This window comes from Citrus clementina, unplaced genomic scaffold (assembly GCF_000493195.1).
Source record: "Citrus clementina cultivar Clemenules unplaced genomic scaffold, Citrus_clementina_v1.0 scaffold_4, whole genome shotgun sequence".
In the NCBI taxonomy this organism is placed as follows: Eukaryota; Viridiplantae; Streptophyta; class Magnoliopsida; order Sapindales; family Rutaceae; genus Citrus; species Citrus x clementina.
In genome coordinates, this window is record NW_006262274.1 from 23,025,359 (window position 1) to 23,050,800 (window position 25,442).

The 25,442-nt window shown below is 34.9% G+C and overlaps 3 protein-coding genes and 2 non-coding genes across 5 annotated transcripts; 2 read left to right on the forward strand and 3 right to left on the reverse strand.

Annotated features, from left to right (window-relative positions):
* Positions 1-1,104: 1,104 nt before the first annotated feature.
* Positions 1,105-3,406, reverse strand: LOC18045705 (cyclin-D1-1). Its single transcript, XM_006438402.2, has 6 exons — positions 3,000-3,406; positions 2,624-2,710; positions 1,986-2,084; positions 1,689-1,890; positions 1,466-1,596; positions 1,105-1,358 (listed from the first exon to the last, which is right to left on the reverse strand). Exons 1-6 carry the CDS (start codon positions 3,246-3,248, stop codon positions 1,134-1,136), a joined length of 993 nt encoding a protein of 330 aa, XP_006438465.1. The 5' UTR covers positions 3,249-3,406; the 3' UTR covers positions 1,105-1,133.
* A 9,660-nt stretch (positions 3,407-13,066) lies between these two features.
* Positions 13,067-13,140, reverse strand: TRNAV-AAC. Its single transcript has one exon. It is a non-coding gene; the product is annotated as a tRNA-Val (tRNA).
* An 82-nt stretch (positions 13,141-13,222) lies between these two features.
* Positions 13,223-16,257, forward strand: LOC18045706. Its single transcript, XM_006438403.2, has 4 exons — positions 13,223-13,781; positions 14,734-14,941; positions 15,502-15,966; positions 16,059-16,257. The coding sequence occupies exons 1-4, from the start codon at positions 13,223-13,225 to the stop codon at positions 16,144-16,146; spliced, it is 1,320 nt and encodes a 439-aa protein (XP_006438466.1). The 3' UTR covers positions 16,147-16,257.
* A 440-nt stretch (positions 16,258-16,697) lies between these two features.
* LOC18045707 lies at positions 16,698-25,257 on the forward strand. Its single transcript, XM_024186324.1, has 12 exons — positions 16,698-17,249; positions 17,909-18,067; positions 18,616-18,666; positions 19,177-19,269; positions 19,542-19,634; positions 19,712-19,855; positions 19,990-20,097; positions 20,256-20,307; positions 20,398-20,416; positions 21,718-21,977; positions 22,849-23,016; positions 24,402-25,257. The coding sequence occupies exons 1-12, from the start codon at positions 16,914-16,916 to the stop codon at positions 24,611-24,613; spliced, it is 1,695 nt and encodes a 564-aa protein (XP_024042092.1). The 5' UTR covers positions 16,698-16,913; the 3' UTR covers positions 24,614-25,257.
* On the reverse strand, positions 25,132-25,244 carry LOC112099342. The gene has a single exon (XR_002906146.1). It is a non-coding gene; the product is annotated as a U5 spliceosomal RNA (small nuclear RNA).
* Positions 25,258-25,442: the final 185 nt, after the last annotated feature.

Below are 25,442 nucleotides of genomic sequence, written 5' to 3' on the forward strand. Positions count from 1 at the left end.
TCACGTGCCTTTGCGCATAGAATTAGACCGAAACATTAAATTGAAATGAAAGAAAAAAGAAATTAAACAAATATATGGATTTTTATTATATATATTGATGAATCAATCCCGTACAGCACGCATGAAAAGGCCCCAAAGACCTTTGTATATTTTTTTATATCTTTGGCCAAAACTAAGGCCGTGAAAGAGGGGGAACCTCTTTCTGAGAAACTTTAAAAAAAAAAAGAAAAAAAAAAAAGTATCCGCGCGTGTCACCTCTACACGCATGGACGCTTGAGTATCAAATGTTAGGCCAAGGTCAAGTCAAGGCCACATTAGAAGAGGCATTTCCCGCCAAAATAACACACATGCACACGTGCGAGCCATGCACCTATCACGCGCCTGCGCTCCCAAACCACTCAACCAAGTCTACATTTTATAAACATGGAGTCATCTTCTCAAATAAGTTGTTCGATTGCGCTGTCAATGAAAAGTCGCAGAACGATAATGAAGAAGAAAATGGAGAACGCCCTTTGATTTTTGATGGGATGCTTTGACAAATACCCCTTGAGGAGGAGCTGCAGCTCAAACTTCAAAGTCTCCATTGCCCCTCATTATTTTGCCAAATTTTCTTCTCTTTCCGTCGACTCTATACATAAGGGCCCCACTATCTTCACTTCTCCATTCAATAATCAATGCAGCCCTTGAATTCAATCGCCACTTGATCTTTCACACTCCATCACTGACTCCACTATTAATACACTTCTTTTTATTCCCTTCTTTATTTTTATTTTTATTTTTTTTCCCGCTTCTATCTGCCCCTAACTTTTGTCACACAAAAATATTCATAATGTAGCAAATCCCCTTCCCTTGGGAATCTGCAAAGCCCTTAAAGGCTTAAACTTAATGGATTGATGTAATCCCACCAACAAACTAACCCAAAAAAAAAAAAAAAAATTAATAAATCAACCTCCCAACACTCACCAAACTGTTATACATAAGCTTATACATATATACTAAATAATCTACACACTCAAGTCAATTTAATTACTCTCAAAACCCTCCCAAAAAATATTGAGGATTAGACAACTTGGACCACCATTTTCTTTTCTTTTTCGTCCTTGCCCTTTTTTTTATTTAATAAAAATTTCCCCTCACTCGGAGCCTCCTTTGTCATCACCTACCCATAGATAGTTATTTAATTTTCTCCTTTTATAAGTTGGTGATGATGAAGATGATGACGATGATGACGAGTCACAGGAGGACCTCATTCTGGCCCGAATCGTAACTCGAAGCTGGGGGATAACTTTTGGTTGTTTTCTTCGGCTATCATTAAGCACGAGTCGTTGCATTAACCGGTAGCAGCTGATGATTTTCTCCTGCAAAAATGGATATTTGTTTGTGTTGGCATCGGCAGATATTATAATTTGTGATAAACCATACATACATATGCCCATCATTAATACATTATTAATTACTCGCTTACTTTACTCAGCCCATCACACCATGATTCAGCATGTTCAGGATTAACAAGAGACAAATTTGGAATTTCATTGGCCGCACAAAGAATCGCTGCAGCAGCAATGCTTGACGGCCTATATTCTAAAAAGCTAGCCTCTGTTGACATAATATTAGCAATTAATAAATTAATAATTATACAAGTAAGTATAATGTGGGAGCATGTATAATTACTATGTATATTGTACTACCTTGGATATTGGATAAAATGATTTTTGTGGCCCTTGAAATCAGAAACCCCATAAAAGTTCCTGTTGGATCGAGCTTGCATGCGAAAAAATCAATGAAGCTGAATGGTGTTACCGATCTCAGCCTCCAATCCAAGACACTCAGCACGAGAAGCTCCATGCGACGGATTGTTTTTGTTTCAAAAATATATTTTGCACCTTCAACCTATAATTATTAAAAAGTGTTAATTATTATTATTATTATTAATTAGGAGCCAGTAAGTCGTACTGTTTTTAGATTTGACAATTGCTAGTTAGTACCTGAAGATCCAACAGAGAAGGAACCACAGTTTCCTCCATCTTAGCCGCTAATGATAAGCAAGCAACAGATAAGAGTTGCCATGGCCACCCATTGTTATCCTGAAAAGAGTTTCAATTAGCAAATCAATTACAATAATAATAAAAAAAATAATCATTACAAATTATGTTAGGTTTCAACTTTCAAGCCGCCTCTAATTTGTAACAATGTAGTTGAAAATGTTATTCCCACGTGAATTTCACGTGCTGACAAAGAATATAAAAAAGTTAATAAAAGCAATAAATGGTAACGTTAAATAAAAGGTAAAAAGTTTATCAAAGCATTAGCTACAATGTTTATAAAGACATAATAAATAGTATACACTCGATTAAAGTTCATTTAAAATAAAAATAGTTTTTGTCTACAAAGTTAATTCAAGAAGGACAAAAAAGAAAAAAGGGTGTTTAATTACTCGCGTAAACAACACCGTAATCCATAAATTGATTAGTCAATTCACTTGTGTCATTTTCTTTGTTTTCAAAAGTCAAAAACAAGTACCTCAATAGTCAAAATTAATTAATCACTTCCCGCGATCGTTATTAATTATCCCGGTAATCCGCTCTGCGGTCCAGCTAAGAAACTTGGAACGACATGCACTTACCGGCAACCGACGAGAGTACAGAAACCGATCCATGTAGTTGACGGAGAGATACGACGTCAGTGGGAGGAAATTATAGTATGCTTGCACCTGTCGATTAAAAAGACACTCAAGTACGTGAAAACTTTTTAATATCAATCACTGCCACGTAATATCAAAATGGTATTTATAGTACTGAGAAAGATTAGATATTGCAGGATTGATCATTGATATCTCCATTAATCCAACGGCTGGTCAATCTGATTTTACAAAACTTTTAACTCAGATCTACGGCTCAGATTGATCGACAGTTACCCTTAATGATCATCAAGTACTTAGCTGATAGCTATACGTACGTATTAATGTAAGTATATTGATAAGGTGGCATTAATGTCATCACCTTGAGAATCCATGCAACGGATTCTTCTCTGGCAGAGGCGTCAAGCGACTGAGTTTGAAACCGAGTCAGGTAATCAAACCCAGGAACAAAGTTCCGCTCATCTTCTATAAAGCCAGCGATTGACTCTTCGATGGAAACCGAAGACTCGAGGTCCGATGATGAACATGCCGGCGATGACTCGCCGGTGAAGATGCCGGAATCCTCGCCGCAGAGAAGATCCGGGAAGCTACCTGAGCACGTCACCGACATCTCTCAGAGCTCTCTTCTCATCGATCACTTCTTAGATTTCTTTTTTCCAAAATATCCACCTCCGGAAAATTGATCGGAGAAAACTCACGAGAGAGTGAGTATGTGAAGAGAAGAGGCTTTGTCTTGATACCTGAATTATATGTGCTTGTTTGGATATAAATAAATATGAAGATGAGGTGAGTGTTCCGCGTTTTTATTTTTTATTTTTATCTTTTTAATCTATCTTTTGGAGGTAAATGTACATTGGGATGATTTGTCTGAAAAGAAAGACAGAGGGAGAGTGATAGGGATATCAGTTTTCCCGGGAAAATGGATTTTCTATATATTTTGGGACTGAGAGTTTTGGTTATTAGTCATGTTAATTACGGGAAGATTAAGATAGATAATAATGTTACGTTCCGAGGTTAGGCTGGCGAGATTAACTGGTGGTTGATGACTTCACTTGCCAAATGCTATTATTTGCTTAATCTACCAACGTCGTCGTATTGTTTTCTCGCGGGGCCTCTCTATATTACTTGTTATTCTTTACACAATTTTAAATGGGTGCGTTTTACGACATTATAATCTCTCGCGTTAGGACGCTACGTTATTATAATCTCTCACATTAGGACATAAATTTTCTATTTCAATCAACTAGACCCAATTAAACAATAAAAGTATCCATATGGTAGTGTATCTAAATCTATCTTACTATTTTAGTCATTCCAACAGAAGTTAAGGTCCTGTTTGATTCAAACAACAGACGATTAGTTTTAGTTTAATTATTGTCGTTTTTTAATCTTATCATTTAATTTGATGATTTACAGATATTTCTCTTCTCTCCTTATTTGACATATTTATCCATGATGAAGGATTTGTCAAATTTTAATTAATCTTAACCAAAACAGTTAGTTGTTACTTATTTGAGAATTTTCTATGGTACTGTGTTGGGGTCCATGTATAAATGCAGAATTATTAAGGAGGATTAATCAAAGATAAGACTCTTAATGAGGTGACCATATTCAATAAAGTTATATACAGCGCGTTCAAGAGTGAAGACAAAGAATAATCTAATTAAACGAAGCCACATGTCTGCAATTACAGGCTGTTGGAATTGAATTAGGGACACATGGCTAATTGTGAGATTATCTTCTTTCTACCTTTCAATCTTTTCTCTCCCATTGGGCCAAGGCAAAAATTGAAAAGGAAACAAATCTCTCGTCTTTTTTTTTTTTCATTTTGGGACAACGTTCTATCTAACAAGCACTTAATTTCACTAAGCGATCAACAGAATGTACCGTGATATCATTGCTTGCATGACGGGTTAATTACATTTCAAATAACATAAAAATCTTCGGCTATATAAAATCTCGATAGTGTTTCTATATTTACCAAATAATGTTTACGGAAATAATTAATATTCGAAAAAGAAAAGAAAAAAGAAACCACTCAGTCACTGTATATGGCTGTTGTTGGGCGACATGCCGATGTTCAATTCGTGCGACTATGTATTCTGGTTAAATCTTAATTACTGCAAACTAGAAATAAAAACGGGGCTATAAAAATAATGTTTCCAGATAAGAATACAAAATGTCTAAGGTCTAAATTTTGTTCAGCCAGGTGAGGAGGTGTTTCATTCAAATTATGCAATACTTATTTATTTATTTTTTTTAAAGTTTAGACTTTAGAAAGGAATGAGATATTTCATTTATTAAACAATAATTGCTGTTCCTCATCATACTCTATTTTATGTATTAATTAAAAATATATAAATAAAAAAGAATACAAATAAAAAACGTTGATTCAAACAAACTTTTAAAAGCTTCTTTGATTGTATATATAAGTAAATTTTTGTTGTGAGGACCAATAATGCAAGATTAAAAAAAAAATACATTAAAAATGCATGCTACTCTTGAAACTTAATACAGCATTGTCAAATAAAAAATAAATAAAATAATAATAAATTGTTAACGTCGTCGTACGTGATGAAACTTGGATGTCATGCTCGTGGGGGCAGCTCATTGAGAAGAAGCCAAACAGTGAGACCTACTAATCGAAATTTTTTTTAAGACAAATGAATTTGATGGCACTAAAATGATGGCCTAACAGTCGGGCATGGCATGCACTTGCTGCATATGACAACAATCAATAATGTGAATATCTTTTCTACGATATGATTATTGCTCAATCTCAGTGAAAGACGCTTTGGTGCAGTGGCAGTGGCACCATCGGATCCCAAATATCTATAGCTCATTAGCTCTACGCTTGTAGCCACTGTTCTCCACTTTAGGTCTTATGATTAAATGGCTCAGAATGTCAAGATTATATGATAATTTATGCACAACGAAAGATGAATTTGTCACTCACCTAATTCATGAAAATGAAGTATCATCAGTTCTTATTGATTAGTTATTCATGTCTTCTTGATTTTAATGAGTAGTACAATGCCCTTTTTTTGGCAATATTAACCGTAGTTTTTGGATTGTATAGCGAATTAAACTACATTTAATATTACTTTTTCTTCAACTGGATATTGATCTATTTGGAAAAATCTATTTAATGGAGCTATTGAGATGCCGAATATTGTCAAATCAATACACATTGAAAATTGCTTGCCATTCGAAGCAATTAGTTAAATCAATACATGATCTTTAATTTCACCTGAAATTAGATGCACTACAATAACTTAGTCTAATCATTTGTAATTGCAATTCAACAAGAAACGATAACACAATTATTTAAGCAACAAAATTATAGATAATGATTGTTATTAGTTATTATTAGCTGCTTAATAGTGCTGAGTGTTCACCATAATTATAAAGTGAAACAAAAGGTACATCCCATAGTTTGAGTCAATTACTCAATTTATCATTCTATTACAAAAATTACATAAAAAATTACCCATTGTATATTTATTTCCGTCAAAACCTATCAAATTTCCATATCTATTTACCTATTGAATGTTAAATTCAATTGAATTTTTAAATTGTATTATATAAAAATATAATTTAATCCTTGAATGTTAGTTTCAGTAACTACGATTCATGATATTAACTTTCTTAGTCAGAATTGGAGTCTACAATATCTTTGTAGGGCTTCTGCATTTAAAAAGAAAAAAAAACCTTAAAATTCATAGTTTTTGGTTTTAAAAACTATAAGATTGATTGATTGATTCAAAATGCAAGAATTAAGCTTGAGATAAACTTTGTAAATTGGCAGGGAGGGAGTTTTTGAACTTCCAGAAAAAGTTGCACATGGTTAAATGAAAGGATAAAAAGTCATTGCCTTCTTTCTCTCTCTCACTCATGGACATGGACAAGGACATGATTTAACATTTTGAACTCAATAAAAAGTTTGCCCATACAAATCCCCCCTGAAATGATTTATTGTATTATATCATAAAACCTACAAATGTTCCATTTATTGGTGAAATAATTAAATTCACCTTTTCATGTTGATCATGACTCAACTGTGCCATCCAGTTAAACTTGAAATTATATACCTACTCTACTGTGTGGCAAGTAACTTGATGCGAGCCCCACCCTAAAGTCATTGACATTTCAATTCAACACTTTTATTTTCTATTTTTCCAAACAAATAAAAACTTAATTAATAAATATTCCATATCATTTTTTTGAGTTTTTTTGGGGGGGAGGGGGGGGGGGTGTTCTGGATGTCCACTGTCTAGGATTAAGACTAGTTGTCTGCTGTTTTCTGTGCAAACCCAAATCTAAAAAAATTAAATCACTGTTGCATCCTCCCAACAAACATAACCAATTCAAACTGAACAGTTTCTTTTTGACAAAAAAAAGATGATGAAATAGTGGAGTGTCCCCCATGTAGGGCTTGTATCACTCCACATGGAAGGGATTCAACCTCACAATAGTCTTTAGATTTTGATGCTTCTTCATATAGAATCATGTCATTTTTAGGGCAAATCACATATATGTAATTATTTTTGGGTTAAAAAAAGAAGAAAAGGGCACTGTTTATCTGGCTGTTAACATTAGATCACCACTTTAATTAGGGCTTGATCGATATCCCATGAAGTTTAGTCGGCAATAAGATTACCGAATCCCATATAGGTTTATAAACCTCACAAGGACAAATTAATAATGGCAATGCCTTTCCTACTTGGAATCACAAATCATTATGAGTCAGGACATACATAATCCATCAAATGATCAAATAGTGGTGTAGCCCTAGCATGGGCACAAATTGCTCTGCGTGTACCACGAGCCATTGGGTGCGATTTGTCAGTCGATAAAATAATTAATCAAACGTCGAGTCCACCAAAGACTAGAATAATTAAATTCTATACAGAGATAATAATCACAATGTATATATGTCTCTCAAAACAAGCCTACTACTTTGTGTGTGTGTGTGTGTGTGTGTTTTTTTTTTTTTTATATAGGTTGGGGCGAGTAAAATTTAAATTAATTTTTTAATTTTAATTTTATTTATTTCTGTTTGTAGAATATGAATTCGGTTGAACAGTCAAATAAAATTGCTTAAAGTATATTTCACCAAAAGGCTAAGAGCTATACTTTTAATTTTGTGCGTTCTGTGTACAAAATAGACACTCGTATATCTAAATGTACATTGCGCAAAATGAGTAGATTTTTACTTGATAGATGCAGACATATACATGCATATATTATATATAATATGATAATCTGTCGTGCTAAGAACTGAGAGCGTTGCAGCCCATCCTGGGGGTCACGAGGACTGGGGATGTGTTGTGAGTCGACTTCCAATTAATATTTATTTAGTAGCTAATTTAAATAAAAAATAAAGATTTGTTATTATTATTATTATTAGCCTCTCGTAGACACGAGTCACAAAACTATAGGGTTTTCCTTTTATATTTTTCCTTTATATTTATTGCCTTGTTGCTAAATTGATAAAGTCGTGACCCTCTTGATAATGAAATAGGAGGAAACACAGTTCCGGTTTTAGGGATTTATTATCCCTCAGGATTCTGGCATTAGTTCCTTCTCATAACTTATAGGACCCATTGTAGCACCTTTTGGACTTTGGTCGGTGAGTTAGATTGAGACATTCAATTTGATATATAAGTCTCTAGCCCCCTTTGAACCATGACTTTGAATTGTAGGTTAAAGGGAAGTTTTGCTTGTTATTCAAAATAAAACCTAATTAGTCCAAATAATAATGCTGATTTTATTGAAAGTATCAATTATTGTATAAATAATGCATGCCTAACTATTATTGTATAAATAATGCATGCCTAACTATTATTGTATAAATAATGCATGCCTAACTATGGTATCAACTCTATTATTTATTACCAACACCCAATTATGTTGACTAATTGTTTATTAGCATGCTTTATGGTTTGGTAACTTCGGTTTTAATTTCTTCAATTAGTTTATTACAACAGTACATCAATTTAATGATTTAAAATCAAGAATATATCGACTCTCTTACGAAGTGGCCGGAATTTATAAATTCTTCATAAAGTCTTTTGTTATATCATGCACAAACACATATCATAATCCATAGTTTTTAATTAGTTTTATAATCTTATACGGACCAAATGTCAATGATATTTTGAATTTTAATTTTAAGCATACAAACATTGCTAATATCCTAGATGACAAATTAATCAACAATCAAACCCGACCAAAATATTGACAGTAATTAGCTAGTTCTCTAACAGGAGTAATGGTTGTCTAAATACAGTGGCAAAACAAAGTTTAATAATTTGAAAAACATTCTAGCAATGCCATCAATTCACCTATCACCTTCCAATATTATTTGCGATTGTGTAAAACTGATACATATATGAGTTTGTTCTTTTCCTTTTTCCCTTTTTTCCTTAAAGATGGCGACATTTCTACTTCCAGTTATAGTTAAATAAGTCCAAAGAATTCATAATAAAACTAATAATGAGGTTTTGCTATATACAAGACAAATAATTAGAAAACTTTAAGCTATATATAAAAAATACTGTGATATGTCTTCATCAGGCCTTCAATTCTTTAATCGAGAGCCTCCATATGGTCAATGTCATCCACATAATATAGTTTTGCGTTTAAGTTTCTTTAATGTAACAAGTACCGAACGGACTTTTGTCCGCAAGTAGCTAGAGATCTTTCTCACATTTGCTTAGACATTAATTTGGCTTATTCAATTTAAGTGAGAGCACATAAACGTAATATTTGAACATATTAAACGAAATCACAACAATTTCTCAGTGGATAACTAATAGGAAAAGCAACACAACATATATATATAGAGTCAGATAGATTCAATACAGCAAACAAAACAGCAATCATGTATATTAAAGTAAATTGACTGGCTAGCTGGGAACTTTTTAAAAGCAAATCCATCTCCCAACTACCAAACAAAACCTAACAGGCCTTCCAAAATACACAAGTCTCTCAGTCATTTCATTTGACTCTAGCTATATCTATATGGGCTATCAGTCTGGATAGGTCCTGATGGAAAGCTCTACGGACCTAATTAATCTCAACATCAATGGAAATATATGAGTCATGAGATCCCCACTGCTGTAGCGACTCTTGAAAAATCAAATCAGAAAACTACTGCTTGCTTGCTACGGTTGGGGGCATACACAGCCTAGCATATTACTATGTCATCGTTGTTTATAGTTATAGAAGCCCGTAGGGGTCACTCATACTTTAGTAATCTCCCTAATACCTCCTTCACATGTATGACATGCAGACCAGATCTTTCCCTTAATCATTGTTACATAGAAGATAAGGAACCAGTGCGGATCCATTTGTAGATAAATTTTACTCTGATATCATATAAAAACCTATGCGTCTGACTCAAAAGTTAGCTCTCGGTTGGCTCGAACAACGTCCCGGCAATAAATATATAATTTATATATTTTACATACAATTTTGTTATAATATTATAATTCAGTCATGATATGAGCTAATGAAATTAAAAATCAAAAAAAAAAATTTTGAAAGACAGACAACATCAAGTAAAGGGACGATGTTAACCCTATTGGCAGGGAAGAGTTTTGGGCGAGAACTGCTGGATGTTTTCTGGTAGGTAGCAACACTTGTGGCCTTGTGGGGTAATTCAATCACATGCATGCGATTGCGATCACGTTAGCGCCATGCAATTAAGCTCGAAATTTGAAACTCTTCATTTACAGCTCATAGTTTACAACCTTGCGAAAATATAATAATATTAATCGTACTATATATCTCTGCTTTTACCCCCAAATAATAATTGTAAAGGTGCAGCTTTTCATCGATTAGACCCTGCTGAACGTACAAAATAATGCATATCCCATAAAACAAATCCGTAACAAGGGAAAGGACTGCCTTTAATTTGCCAGGGATACAATGGATCATTTGCATGAGTAATCATGGTGTTGGTGGTGTCTATATATATATATATATATATTTACACACACATTCTTACTTTGGAAATAGGTTAATGAGCCCGTGAGGTGACTTTTGGCATTTTTTGTATGCTAATGGTCCGTGGACATGGGCAGGGACAGCAAAGTATTATTGATGATCTCCATGCAGGTTGGCTTTTATATGTATAGTCATTATCTAATAAGAAATCTTTTAAGTTATTAAAGTAAGAGATAAATTAAAAAATAAATAAAACATAAATTTTATGTGTATCTTGTCTTACAGTATATTGGATGATAATTTTACTTGTCTTTTAATTTATTCCTTATTTTAATAACTTAAGGGATCCCTCATTGAAAAGTTAGTGTATATATATAGATTTCCTAGTGATCAATCAATTGATGCGGGCTCCAACTTCATCCCCTCATAGATTGCATTCTCTTTATCCTCTTGCAATCCCTTCTGATATTGTAGATGCTAGTTAAATGGAAGTCATTACAAAAAATAATTTTTTGAATCATGCTGATATGAGTTTTCTACTAATCGTTTTGGAAGATTTTAATTCGTCGTTATTAAATAAATTTACATATGTGATTGAATCTAAACAATACATATGTGGCGCAAAATATAAACAAGATTAATTTAGATCAACGCTGAATCCAAATTTGATAACAATAGATTTGATTTCCAACCCTCTCAAGTAAAAATGAGGTTTGGACTATTTACTTTTTTTTTCCCTTCGAAACTGAGTATTCATCTGTTTAATTGTACTACTACTAATCTAATGTAGTTTATGCTACCGGCTACGTAATGGATGAAACTTGAAAGCGAGTCGGACATTCAATTATTGGATCTCAACTAACTAGTAATTTAGAGCCCATATATGTATAAGGGTGGAATAGCTCTAATCATTGGTCAATAGTGACACCCCAACTCATCCAACATAACCTTAATTCATAAAACTCACTAATTAAATGATAATGGCTTTCTTACCAAATTTTTTTGGCAAATGAATGGTTAATAAGAGATTATATATATGGTAATGGTAGTGTTGATACTTGTTTCGTTCTTGGATTGAACCCAGTGCAACAAATGGAGGTATACTTATATACACAATAGCAAAAAAAAAAAAAAAAAAAAAAAGCGAAAATAGGGTTGGGAGTAGGGATTTCCGATGATCCCACTCCAATATTTAAGTTAAAAGCCTTTTGTTTTAGTTCAATTAGGAGTTTCTCTTTAGTTAGAATTCTCATTCCTCTCTCCACCTTTGTTTACTCTTCAAATATCTTTTGAAAAGAGAGTGGATCATGCGTCTACTTTTGTACATATGGTGATTTTGTAATCAACTTGTTCAGCTACCTTGATCATGTTTTTAGGGTAGGGGTCATGCGTCTACTTTTGTACATATGGTGATTTTGTAATCAACTTGTTCAGCTACCTTGATCGTGTTTCTTCTCTACTGCTAAGCTTTATACTTATATTTTTGCCTTGTCAAATTAATGGTTTTGACCAATTCATAGTCTTGATCTAGGATTCCCTTTTTTTTTCCCCTTGAAGGTTCCTTATTTCCCATTCAGTAGTCCTCACCCCTCGAGGTAGTGCAAGTGACAAATTTTCCTATCAACAGTTAGTGCTCATTGTGAGCTAATTAATGTAATATTATGCTACCTCAAAATAGGGGCTCTTTTAGTTGAGGCCCAAAAAGAAAGAATGCTCAAAGAAAACTCATTTCATGTGCTACACTCTTAAAACAACTAATATATAAAAATTCAGAAAGACTAGTGTTATTAACACTTTTTTTTTATAACACTTGTTTTATGTTGTAATTATTTAAAGAAAAAAATTCAAAATCGGAAAGGAACTAAAGTGTGTATGATGTTCAAACTAGAGTCTTGACAGTAGGAAGAGTGAAGATTCAATTCTATGTTTATAGAAATAGTGGCCTTGGGAGAAGGAGAGGGGAAAGCCTTTTAGAAGAGCACTTTATACGGCAAGAGGGAAAGCTCTCTCCCCCGAATCCCCTTACCCCTTTTAAGAGACATTACCTTCCTCAATCCCTCTTACGGAAGACTGTAAATATGGACTATACACCATAAGAATATTAGTCTCTAGAAATGAAACTTTTATTTTTGTCACTATAAGTACTTTTTAGTAAGGACAAAAATATTTTATTGTCAAATTCATAGTAGAAAAAATAATATTATTTTATAATTTTTAGCGATGAAAAATTCATCATTAAAGAGGAAATATTGCAAAAAAAAAATTGTTAAATATATCATTAACAATTTTTTTTATTTCTAATATTTATCTATTGAAAAATAAGACTTTAATTTATTTTATAGGTAAAAAAGTGAAAACGGATTGCGAATTAGAAATTTCATACATTTTGAAAGAGTGCTAGAATTCCACATTTTTTTCATAGGGATTTTGAATTTTATTTAAAAAGTTACTTCGCATATTCGATACAGGTGGTTTTGGCGTCGCCCGGACTCGAACCGGAGACCTTCAGTGTGTTAGACTGACGTGATAACCAACTACACCACGACACCGAACCGTTAGAATGAGCATATAATTTTATATATAAAGCAATAATTACCGTAGCTCTCAGGTGTTAGAAGTGGCAAGCGGGGGATGGAGCACGAACTTGCAGTCTTGCAGCAACAAGAAAGGATGATAAATGTCGGAACAGTTTCACTCTTTGATTCAGCATCACTTTTACCACCAAAGAAGCCCAATTTGGCGTTACCTAATCCCCTCTCCCCATTCATTTCCAAAAACGCAATGTTTGTATCTTCTCCACAACAAACCCAACAGGCACGACTCGGTTTCAAGACAATACACAATGGGCTGTCCTTGTTATGTGTCTCTGCTGTAAAAAATAAGTGGATAAAGGGTGGGAGTGAAGTAGTTGAATCGGACGGTTCTGATTCTGATGACTTTGATGATTTTGATGAAGACGACGCTGATAATGATGAGGATGAGGGAATGATGATATCGTTTGGGAAGATGAGGAGGTGGCTGGAGAATAAGCCATGTGGTTTCGGTGAAGGCAAAGTGTACGATACTTCTATTGAAGATAAGTTGCTTCAAGAAATACAGCAGAGTAGAGAAGCGCAGATGGCTAATATTAATAAGCTTGAGAATGAGCTTTTAAAGCCTAGTCCCAAAAAAGATGAGCCAAAGAAGAAAGGTTAGTTTTTGTTCAATTAAATTTTCTTTTCTTGAGTTATGGGAATGTTTTACTGTGAAGTTGGCTTTCTTTTGTGTTTATTGAAACATTTTTGGTTTTGATTCGCTTGTTCAATGTTATGTATTAAAAAGTAATAGTGAAGAACTTAGCATGTCATCGAAAAAAGAGAGCAAAATGCAGGAGTAATCCTTGTCTAATTTATATTTTATACAAAACTTGGTTCGATTGAGTACAAACTAAAACTTGGAATCTATTTCCTTTGAAGGGTTGAGCATCAGACTTTATATTTATCCTGTTAAAGGAGTAATAGTTGACTGTCAATTGCAATATCAGTGTTTTCTCCTCTTGGGATTGGTTTTACCGATAATGGCTATGCTAATGAATATATTTCTTTGGCCTGGTTTGTGGGCAAGTTTTGGAAAATGAAATCAAATTACTTCGCCAATTTAACAGAGTGATTTTTTCACACCAGAGAAGATGTATTCAACTCTTTCAATATCAGGGCAAAAATATTAATGAATAGCAGGGACATTACAGAATTTTGGGAGATTATTATTTTTGCTTCTGCATCAATGATACAAGCTGAGGCAGTTAACCAGCCCCATTTTGCGAGTATCTCAATTCTCAATTGAATTATCATAAAACTTTTGCTAAACCAGATCCTTATTGGTTGCTCTAATGCTACTTCGCTGTGTTCCCAATTGGTGAAGATATTATATCAACATCTTCTTTCCCTTTGTACCATTCACATGTGGCTTGTAAATAGATAGTGTGGACATCTTTGGAGGACTTCTGTTCTCACAATGTGGGGAGAATTGATTTCATCTTCAGTTCACCAAATTAATTTAATGAATATTATTTCTTCTTTAATGATGCAAATCGCACTATGTTCTTTTTGCTTCTCCATACCTACTTTAGTCTGACTTTTCAGTACTATACTTGAGTTTTGCAGAACCTGAAGATATGCCAAGTGGTATCCGTGTACGTTTGTTCAACCTTCCTAAGAAAAAGAACATCCACAGAGATCTGAAATCGGCTTTTAAAGGAGTCCCTGGTATAATTAACATAATACCAGTAGTCTCTGGAAACAAGAAGACTAAGGATCCTATCTGCAAGGGCTTTGCTTTTGTTGATTTCGAGTCAGAGGACTATGCAACTAGGTATGGTAAACTACAAACTAATTGCTCCTCTGGGCTCTTGCTTGCATCTTGGTTTGAGTGAACAAACAAATCTTTGTTCTTATGATATCTCTGGGTTCAATTTTGCTTTAATCCATCAAGAATTCAAGATGGGGAATTTGCAGTACATATTGTTTGCATATGCATCTACCCTCTTCTCACTCAATGAGTCTGGACTGAGAGAACTGAGTTTTAAGTCTTTGGGCACCTAACCATGGTAAAAATTCTTTACTTTTACAGAACTGAAGTTTGTTGTTAGAATAAATAAGTATCTCAAGGACTCAAATGCTGAAACAATACTTGTAAATAGGACTGCAATCATTATTTTTAAACTAAAGTCTGAACAACTTGGCCAGGAGTTGTTAGGCATGTATTTTAATTGAACACTACATCCCATGGACATTAATGATTATCAAAGCGTTCTCTGGACGGCAGAGAGCATTCTGTGATTCTCGTAACTGAGTACTAAGGGTTAATTGGTCAACACTTAATGAGTAGAGCTAGAACAAATTTAACTGAAAATATGATTGGTCTCCGTTCAGGTTTGTGCAATTATTTTCCAGAGAAATTATAGCATTTGGCAAAGTTCAGAAGCAGATAAGATGTGAGATGGTGAATTCGAGTTCTTCCAATTCTGTTGATGGTCATTCTTCTAATGACACCAGCGGTTATCCTAAAATAAAAGTTAATGGCTTCGAAGAAGACCCGGGTGCTCATTTTGATGACAATGAAGACTCCTATGGTTCAGTGATGGAAGCGGTTTCTGATGGCTTTGAGCCAGATGATGAGCTCGACTTTGCAGAATTAGAGGAAGTTAGAGAGGACCTAGAATTTGTAACTGTATCCGAGTTGAATGGCAGTAATAACACGAAACAAGCTAAGAAATCTGCTACTGATTCATCGTCCGCAAATCAGCGAAAGAAAATCCAGGCAATTGAGAAAAAGCTAACCGCGAAAGGAAAAGTGAAAAAGGTTCCAAAGTTGAATATTCCAGGTTCTGCAAAGAGGTAACCTTTCTGCATTTTGCTATTGATCCGGAATTAATTTGTTTGGTTAATATTGTTTTCTTAGCATAATTGTTCTGTTTACTATTATGCAGATTAAAGGTCAAGGAGAAGGCTGTGCTGACAGAAGTGTTCTCAAAATATGCAGTAAAAGCTGCTTCAACAGCGAAGGAAGGGAACTAACAACTTATAAGTGTGTACATTTATTATTACTATTATTATATGTTTGATATTTACCGGGATTGAGTTCGGATTAGTGCTCTGTTTATAAATCTTGATGATCTCTCCAACAAACGATGACAGTGTCTTTGATCATCTTTTGTTAACATCATGCATTAGGACCCGGCATTGGTTTGTTCCTTCTATTTGTGTATGGAAGTGCCTTTTTAGTCTTAATTAAATGTCAAAATAGTACTTTTAATTTTGTTTATTGAACTTAAACTTTAAGGTTTCCATTAAAATATAGGGGTGGAGCCAAATGCACCTTAAATAAATCTGTTTAACTTCTTTAAAAAAAATGATAATAATAATAATAATAATAATAAAATGAATTGATGGTTTAACGAATTTTAAAAATCATTCCTATAATATGTCTCCGGTGCGTTACGTCAGCCAACCCTATATGTCAATAAAACATCCGGATCTGGATATCCCAAGTTGCGGGTTTAACCCAGATCCGTAAGATATTTATCCGGATGTCATATTGTGAAAAAGTTACCCTTAACCAGGTAATTTCTCAGTTGGCTTTGTAATATTTGCATTTGCAGAGTTTGATAAGAGTCATGGACTGCTGCAGTCGGTACGTTACGTCAGTTAACCCGGTCCCTTAACTACCAAAATCTTTCTTTCTTTCTTTCCTTTTTGCTTCTTCTTCACCTTACTCGGCAAATTCCGAGACATATATATAGGTTTTTTTTTTTTCCGCTTCCAGAAAATTTAAAAATCTGCTGATGAATTGCTTGTCGCATGTGGCTTCATATTCTGCGGCTATACTTCGAGGGACTCGTAATTTTATTGGTAGAAGTAATTTGCATTATCAGTCATACTACAATCCACTGAAAATAAATTATGGGCATCTGGGTAATAAATCTGTCAATTTAGAGTTTTTGGTTACACGGTTTCGTCTTCAGTGTTACTCTTCCAGTGCTAAAAAGCCTCGGTCACGCAAATTAAAGACTGAACCACAGATGAAGCAAGGCAAAGATGAGTTTTTTGTTGTGCGGAAAGGGGATCTTGTCGGTGTTTACAAAAGCTTCACCGAATGTCAGGCTCAACTTGGATCTTCGGTAATTCTCCTTTTTAGTTTTCATTTCTTTCACCATGGTTTGTGAAGTTATTGTTTGCGGTTTATCAATACGTTGTGATCTTTCTCCTGTTTTTAGATAGACTGCCTTTGGCATTATCTTTCACAATGTTGAAATGTGATTTTTTTTTTTCTTCTCAATGCATTTTTGCTATGTGGGGCTGCAACTTATGAAGCAATCGATAAATGCTTATTATGAATACTGTTTTATGTTGGAAAGCGCTTCAAGTGCCCTTTGGAAGATCACTTGATAAATAATGCTCTTTTATAAAGCAATTTCAGGTGCATTCTTGCTTGAAATTGTGGTATTTTTTTTTTGGGGGGGGGGAGAATCACTCCAGATGCACCAGCAGGCTACTAAGTTTGTGGTATGGTGCTTTCAGATTTTGAAATTTGGAGTACACTGATCATTTTTCTTTCATAAATTTTGTCAACATTATACTTTGATAAATTTGCTGGGAGTTCTCAATGAGTAAGACCATGTACTTTGGTGGATGTCAATCTGTTTTGTGGAAAACAGTCCTTTTTTTTTTGGGTCTTGATATTCTTTGGATTTATCTCTATTAAATTTTGAAGGTACTTTTAGGACTTCGAAATAGATAGATGCATTTTTCTTACCCTTGATCATGTTTTATGTTATAGATATGCCATCCTCCTGTCAGTGTGTACAAGGGTAACGCTTTGCCTAAAGGCACTGAGGAGTACCTCGCATCTCATGGGCTTAAGAATGCTCTCTACACTATCAGAGCTGCAGATCTGACTGAGGATCTTTTTGGCTCGCTTATGCCTTGCACTTTGCAGGTAAGATGATCAAAGACCTCTAAGATAAAATTAAGTTTGTCATCATTTTTATATTGAATAGAAATGATTAGCTCTAGTTCTTGATGCAAACTCCTTTAGTCTTTTCTCCCTTTGGATGGGTCGCTGCCCTACCAAGTTCCTGGTTTCATGAGTTATTTGGCATGCCAGTTTAAGATCCCCAGTTCTAGGTCACCGAGTCCGGTCATGATTTGAGGTGTTGAATTGGGCATCCCCTTTATTCATAATCTTACACTACTTGATCTCATTGACATGCTTGATTTCTCAGTAAGGGAATTCTGCAACATGCATTTGGGGAGGTCATTTGGCTTTGAGCTTTTACACTGTAAAAACGATAGCCTGAAAACTGATCTGAACAGTATTTTTGTTTTACTGTCATAAACATGTTATCTTTTTTTTTTTGGGTTATTAGGCTGATATTCCCTTTGTTTCTGTACGTAACAAGTTCATGTTCTCAGTTTAAGAACTTATTGTCAACCTTGCCACGGCAAGAATATTGAGATTGGTGACTCAAAATGTTTTTGTTTCAGGATCCAACATCTAAAAAGAGACCACAGGATACGATCGAACCAGAGATTGGGGTAAGCTGGTAGACAAAGTATTTTCTGAACTAGTGCATCCTTGTTGAAGAATAGAACAAATTAATTGCTCAGATAGAGGCTTGGTAAACGTTTCAGTTGTATCTCCTTTTTTCTCTTTAAATTGTTGAGTTTTATCTAAATGTTGTGCTGAATTGCTCATGGTTTATGATGCAAAATCTGCAGTAATATCATTGCTGTGTATGCTGATTTTCTAATGCTTAAAATGTGTATTAAATCTTACGTCATAAAATAAAATATAGATACCATTGGCTGGTGTGAAGACAAAACTACTGGACTGATGAGTGCAAGTGCTTGTCCTTGGTGCTCTATTTGTAAGAGTAGCCACTTTATGTGAAATGCTAAAGTCTAAGACTGTATCCTGAAACACCCCTTCATCCTGCATTTGCCCATTACTAGTGAACAACCTTTTCATGCTCTGGAGAATATTTTGGTGAACATTTTCTTGGTCATATTTATTTATTTTTTCGTATTATTCTTAATCTGATGCAGTATGAACTTGGTTCAACGTCCGTTTTAGCGGATCCTTTGAGAAAGCATGTCAAGTTGGATCTTGACGCTGAGTCCAAAGCAGCATCTTATCATGTAAGTATATTTTCATTTCTGCATAAAGATAAAATGTTACATTTGCTAGAGTGACTTTATTGCAAGTCCTTTTCTGGCCTCTGGGCCCATCCTTTGTACTTACACAAGTCTTACCCTCCCACAGTTGCTATAGTAGATAGAGCTAAAATGTGGAGGTATTTTGGAAATGTCTTTTAATTTTTGTACCAAGTTGATGCTTGCATTATGCTGGTTCCTTTATTGGAGGTGTCTCCAATATAGTATCTAGTTACAATTTGGTTACTTTTTTGCAGCGTTCCTGCGTTATTGAATTTGATGGTGCATCAAAGGGAAATCCTGGACCGGCTGGTGCGGCAGCCGTGTTGCGAACTGATGATGGAAGTTTGGTATGCAGTCACACTCCCTCTTGTGAATCAGTTCATTTCTTTAACGTATTTATCTGTTTAACATGTTTTTTGAACAGATTTGTAAGTTGCGAGAGGGTGTGGGCATAGCAACAAGTAATGTTGCTGAATATCGAGGCTTGATTTTGGGATTGAAATATGCTCTTGAAAAAGGCTTTTCCAATATCCGTGTCCAAGGAGATTCCAAACTTGTCTGTATGCAGGTTGTGTTTCCTTTATAAAAAGGAAAAAAAAAAGAAATTGGACTTTATGATTGGCTCATTGATGACAACATTTCACCATATTCCGATTGAATACCTCATTGTTTTCTTCTCCTTTTCCTTGCTTCTCAACACAGGTTGCAGGTTCATGGAAGACCAAACACCAGGGCATGGCTAAACTATGTGGGGAGGCCCGGAGACTGAAGGATAAATTTCTTTCGTTCCAGATATCTCATGTTCTAAGGGTGACTATAGTTTTTGTGCCTAATGGTTCTTATCGATTAGTACAAGATAATGTCTTTATTCCTCTCATAGATTCATGTGCATTAGTTATAAAGGTTCTTGCTGCTGCTTTTTCCTTTTTCCGCACAAGTTTCTGACATTTTCTTTGCACATTTGGAAGAACCTGAACTCTGAGGCTGATGCTCAAGCAACCTTGGCTGTCGGTCTTGCTGGTGAGGCTTACATAATTACTTAACCATTATGCCATTCTCATTGCTTCAATCAATCCGTGAATACTTAATCAGCTCTATCTGTTGTCCCAGATGGTGAAGTTGCAGAGGAGTGCGTGATATAGTGCATACGGTGGTCGGCTGTTGAATACGTTTCAGGTTTGTTTGACAACACATATGCATTGAGATCCAGCAAATGCATCATTACCCTTTACTCTTTGGGCTAAAAATTTATTCTCTATGTAGGTGATATTGGCCATTCTCAGAATTCAACTCACTCGGTAAATGGATAGGGTTTTCTGAAACTGCACCTGGTGGTGGTAACAGGAGGTCAAACAACCTGAGCGAGCCCTTGAGGGGCTTTATTTTGTTTTCACAATTTGACGATAGAGAATACCAATTGATGATAAACCTCACCTGAGATCAGCTGCTGGAATGAGATAAGAAAAGGAAATTTTCAATTCGTATAGTAACTAACATCTGTTGAATTGGTTACTATCATTTTCCCAAAAAAGCATTGATCTAATTTTTTATGTGGACTATTTTGTCTTTAAACCGGTCTCGAGTACCTCAACATCAAAATAATACTACGTTTATCTCTGATTATTTATTTAGCGCACTTTTTATTTTGAGAATTTAGACCCCTTATCGAAATGTAATTAATTGAAAAAAAAAAAAAAAGGGGCCAAAGATTGACAACGATCTGATTAAATTTTGGAATGATATTGAGATAAGGGGTCGGATGGATCGGAGTAGACAAAATCAGACGCTAGACGCAAATACGGGTAATTACTATAAAATATTTTCTAGTAAAAGCAAAACCTCCAATGGCACGGCAGACCTGAAGAACCTTTATTTATTTATTTAGGATTAAGTCTGCCCTACCTCCAAATGTTTCAACATTTTTACTGCATCATTTCTACCTGTACCCAAATCCGTTAATTTGGAAGTTCATACCGATAATAACAAATTAAATTTATTTAATAAATTAAATTATTATTTAATTACTTGTAATTAAGAATTTTTAATGTAGATATCAATTATTGAATTAAAATTTATGTCATTTAATTCTTTTCTAATTAAAGATAAGGGATATTTCTAACATTTAATTAAATTTTAAATAATTCCTTTAAAAATAATGGTCAAATTAACAGAAATGAGGGTACGTTGAAACTTATCGAAACATTTGGGTTTAAAGTGAAAATTATTAAAACATTTGAGGGTGAGTGGAAATAACCCATTTATTTATTTTCCAAAATTGACGATCTGTTTTTGCGAGGGAGAGAGAGAGTGTACCGACTTGGGCGCCACGAAAAGTACCAAATTACCTGCAGTTGATGCAGTGCAAGCAAAAACCAAACGAAAACGAGAAGGAAATGACGTAAAAAGGATTCGCCGAGTTTGAGGGAGCAGAACAATTATGTTGATTAGACAAGCTCGAAACTTCTCAAAAGCATATGCGGCTCCGTTATCATCTTCTTTGAAAACTCTGTTTCCTTCACCAGCCGACGTCGTTCCAGGGGTGGCCGCCGATGTCGCCGACGTTACTGGGGCCGACGATCTGGTGTACACTGAACCACCGGTTTCTTCTACTGTCAAGCCTGCGATGGAGCCTTCTCTCCTTCAGCCAGGTGTTGTTATCTATGACGGCGTTTGCCATCTTTGCCACGGAGGTATGTGTTGTTTTTGTTCTTATGATCGAAATGCTTATCTGGGTGTTGTTTTGTTACTTGTAAACATGGCCTTAACTAATCATTCTTTGTTGTCATTTGGCCTTTTGGTTCTTAATTTTATTTCATTTCATTTCATAAGACAAGAATAACTGACCCCACTTCTTGTTTTGTTGCTTACTTTGTTGTTTGGTTTCTTTCTTTGAGTTCTTTGTCTTTTTGGGTTGGGATTTTGTTTTAATGTGAAGATGGACATTCAATTCTATTTTCTGTATCTCCATGTGTTTGCTTGCATTGTCATTTGTCTGAGGATTTACATTGGAATATCAGCAAGTGGATTCTCAGCCTCTCTAAGATTCCGAGGTATTATTGTTATATTTCCTTATATTCAACCGGTCTGTACTCTCTTCAGCTATTTTAGAAATGTAGCAGATTATTGCCTGGTATAGACATTTGAATACATTCTGGACATTGGTATTTTCCAAAATGTAAATCTGCCATTTTTTCTTTTAGACAAATGAAATGGTTATCAGTGAGCTTCTTTCAAAGAATTTATGATGGGATCAAAATTCTAATGGCAAATAGCAACCATTGATCTGGCTTTCAACAGATTTCAAATGGGTCTCGAGTGCTTGTTCTTCTTGGCATTTCGTCGGGCTTCTTTTCCATTAGAACAGTCTGGAAATCATCACAAACAACATTCTAACCTTGTTGAAACTGTCTTTTTATTTCCTTATTTTCTTGACATATCTGTTTGATTTCAGTCAGTTATGTTGGCTTTCCCGGTAACCATTATTTTTTCATTAAAGTCTACTTTCTTAAAATGCAGTGGGAAAAGTTAGTTTCTTATATCCTCACCATATTAACTTTACAGGGGTCAAATGGGTAATTCGAGCTGACAAGTATAGAAAGATTAAATTCTGTTGTCTCCAATCTCAAGCTGCTGAACCATACTTGAGATTGTGTGGTCTTGACAGAGAGGATGTCCTCCGTCGCTTTTTGTTTGTTGAAGGCCCAGGTTTATACCATCAAGCATCTACTGGTATGTTCTCAAACATTATACATGTGTCTACAATTTTTTGGCTTTGTCCATATTATATTTTGTGCACTTGATTCTGTAGCATGAAAAATAGAAGGAAGTTGTGCTACTCTCTAAATTCTTCTATTGCAATATGGGCATCGCTATAAGAACATGGTTTCAAGTTGGTTGGGTGTATTTATGTGATAGCTAGCTCTATTTGTTATCCCATGGCCCTATTTATGAAGTTGGATCTATTGAAATGTATTCCCTTTTTAGTTACATAATAATGATGTCGTTAAGAATTTGTTGCATTGTTAGATATTCCCTGCATATCAATAGTTGAAGTTCTGAGTTTATTGATTCAGAATCACTATTCTGAGTTTCTTCTGTAGGTGGGGGATGGGGAATCACTGTAAATGGGAAGCCAGGAGACTAAAAGTCATTCATATTTGGGTTATATGGATTTTTCTTCACTAAATGACCAAAGTTGAACGAAGACTACAAGTCAAATACATCATTTACCATTTAGTTATGAATCATAAATATAGTCTAAAATATTGTCCTCATTCTTTGGTGCATTATGACCCTATTTGGTATTGAGATGTTATAACTTGAAGTTAGAGCTGCTGTGCAAAAAAGGTTGTAACTATGAAATAAAAGTTAATAGTGTAGAGTAAATATGCCTTTTAAACATAATAATTTTGACAAGCTAGTAAACATAATAATTTTGACAATGCTAGTGTTTACTAAACACTTTAAAAGATATTATATCTTTTTATCAAAAAAATTACGGCTGCCAAACCTCCATATCAAACAGGGCCAATATAATTATCTGTGCAAATAGTTGATGGCAAATAAACTATACTTTTTAACTTTAACTCTTAAAGGGTTAAGAGGCTGTTGGATCAAGAGGCCACAAGCCCACACCATCCTTTTTTTCTTTGTCTTTTCATTAAGGGAAGGAAGAAGTCTGCTTGTGCTTGGAGAATGTAATGACAGTTTTTTATAACATTACATTTTGAAGTCTTTGATATTGTATTATATGTATGTTTGAGAGAGCTACACTTGGTCACCGAATCCTAATCCTTGAGCCTCAAGCCCTCAACACTTACTTTCCTTTGCGGTGGACTGTTTTCCAGTCAAAATGTGGGAAAGGACGAATGATGCGTATAGACCTTGCTTACACTTCATTTTTGTTGATTATATAGTTTTATGTTTTTGTGTTTTCTTTGGATTTAACACATTTTTTTCACAATCTGGACAGGAACATTGGAGGGTGTACTTTTGAATGTTCGTTCCAGCTTTTTTACATATGATTGATGATTGAAATTTTGTCACTTTATAACACTACTTTTTACCCCTGTTTTCCTTGAGATGATAATGTTTCAAGTGTGTATGATTTGCAGCTGCACTGAAAGTGCTGTCACACCTGCCACTTCCGTACTCTGCTTTAAGCTCATTGTTGATAATACCAAGGCCCTTAAGGGATGCTGTCTATGACTACATAGCCAAACAACGCTATCACTGGTTTGGGAAGAGTGAAGATTGCTTAGTTTTGAAGGAAAAAGAGCTCTTAGAACGTTTTATAGACAGAGACGAGATGCTGGGTCGGAGTTGATCAGTTGTCCACGCTCTTTCTTTTGTTTAAGAAGTATTTTTGACATTTCCTGAAAAAAGATGCTAGGATGTAGAATTGTAAATACTTTGTCCTCTTTAGGGGTAGCTTATTAACCCAAAACTTGAGAGCTTTGAATGGATGATAGATCTTTGATACAGCTCAATGTTCGTTTCAACATACCAGCACACAACCCAAACATATGTTTTTTTATGTGATGAATTCTCCAGTTTTCACTTTTTGACAGTACTTTAAATTTGAAATGCTATGGTTACAGATTTCAAGTCTGGGTCCCTATTACGTAATACAAACACATCATTTGTTTTCTTTTTCATGCGTCTAGCACATCAGCGCTCTGTATAAAGTTTTTATAGCTGTAGAAATCATATCACAACCGTGGAGCACCAGGCAGGTATCAAAAGAGTAGTAGAAATCTCCAGCTAAACTTATTGGGGTAACCCAATTTCACCAGGTATCACAACAGTTAGTAGAAATCTTGATCTAAATTTGTAGGGGTTAACCTAATTTCAGGAAAACCCTCCAAAAATTGGCGTATGCCGCTTTCAGCGGCGAGCACACGGTATTCTTTAGTAAAAGGCGAAAGAATAGTTCGCTCTGTGCTCACCGCGCGGCTGCGTGGTTTGTCATTGAGGGTACCTACCGTTTATATAGTAGCTCGTCTTGAATTCAGTTGTCTCTCCATACGATGTGGGATATGTGCATGCTTTGACTTGAAATCCATTTCGTTCAACTTACGCGTCTGATGAACTGCCAACTGTTGTGGGAACCATCCATGATAATCACATGTATGTTCCATCCGGTCAATGGACCC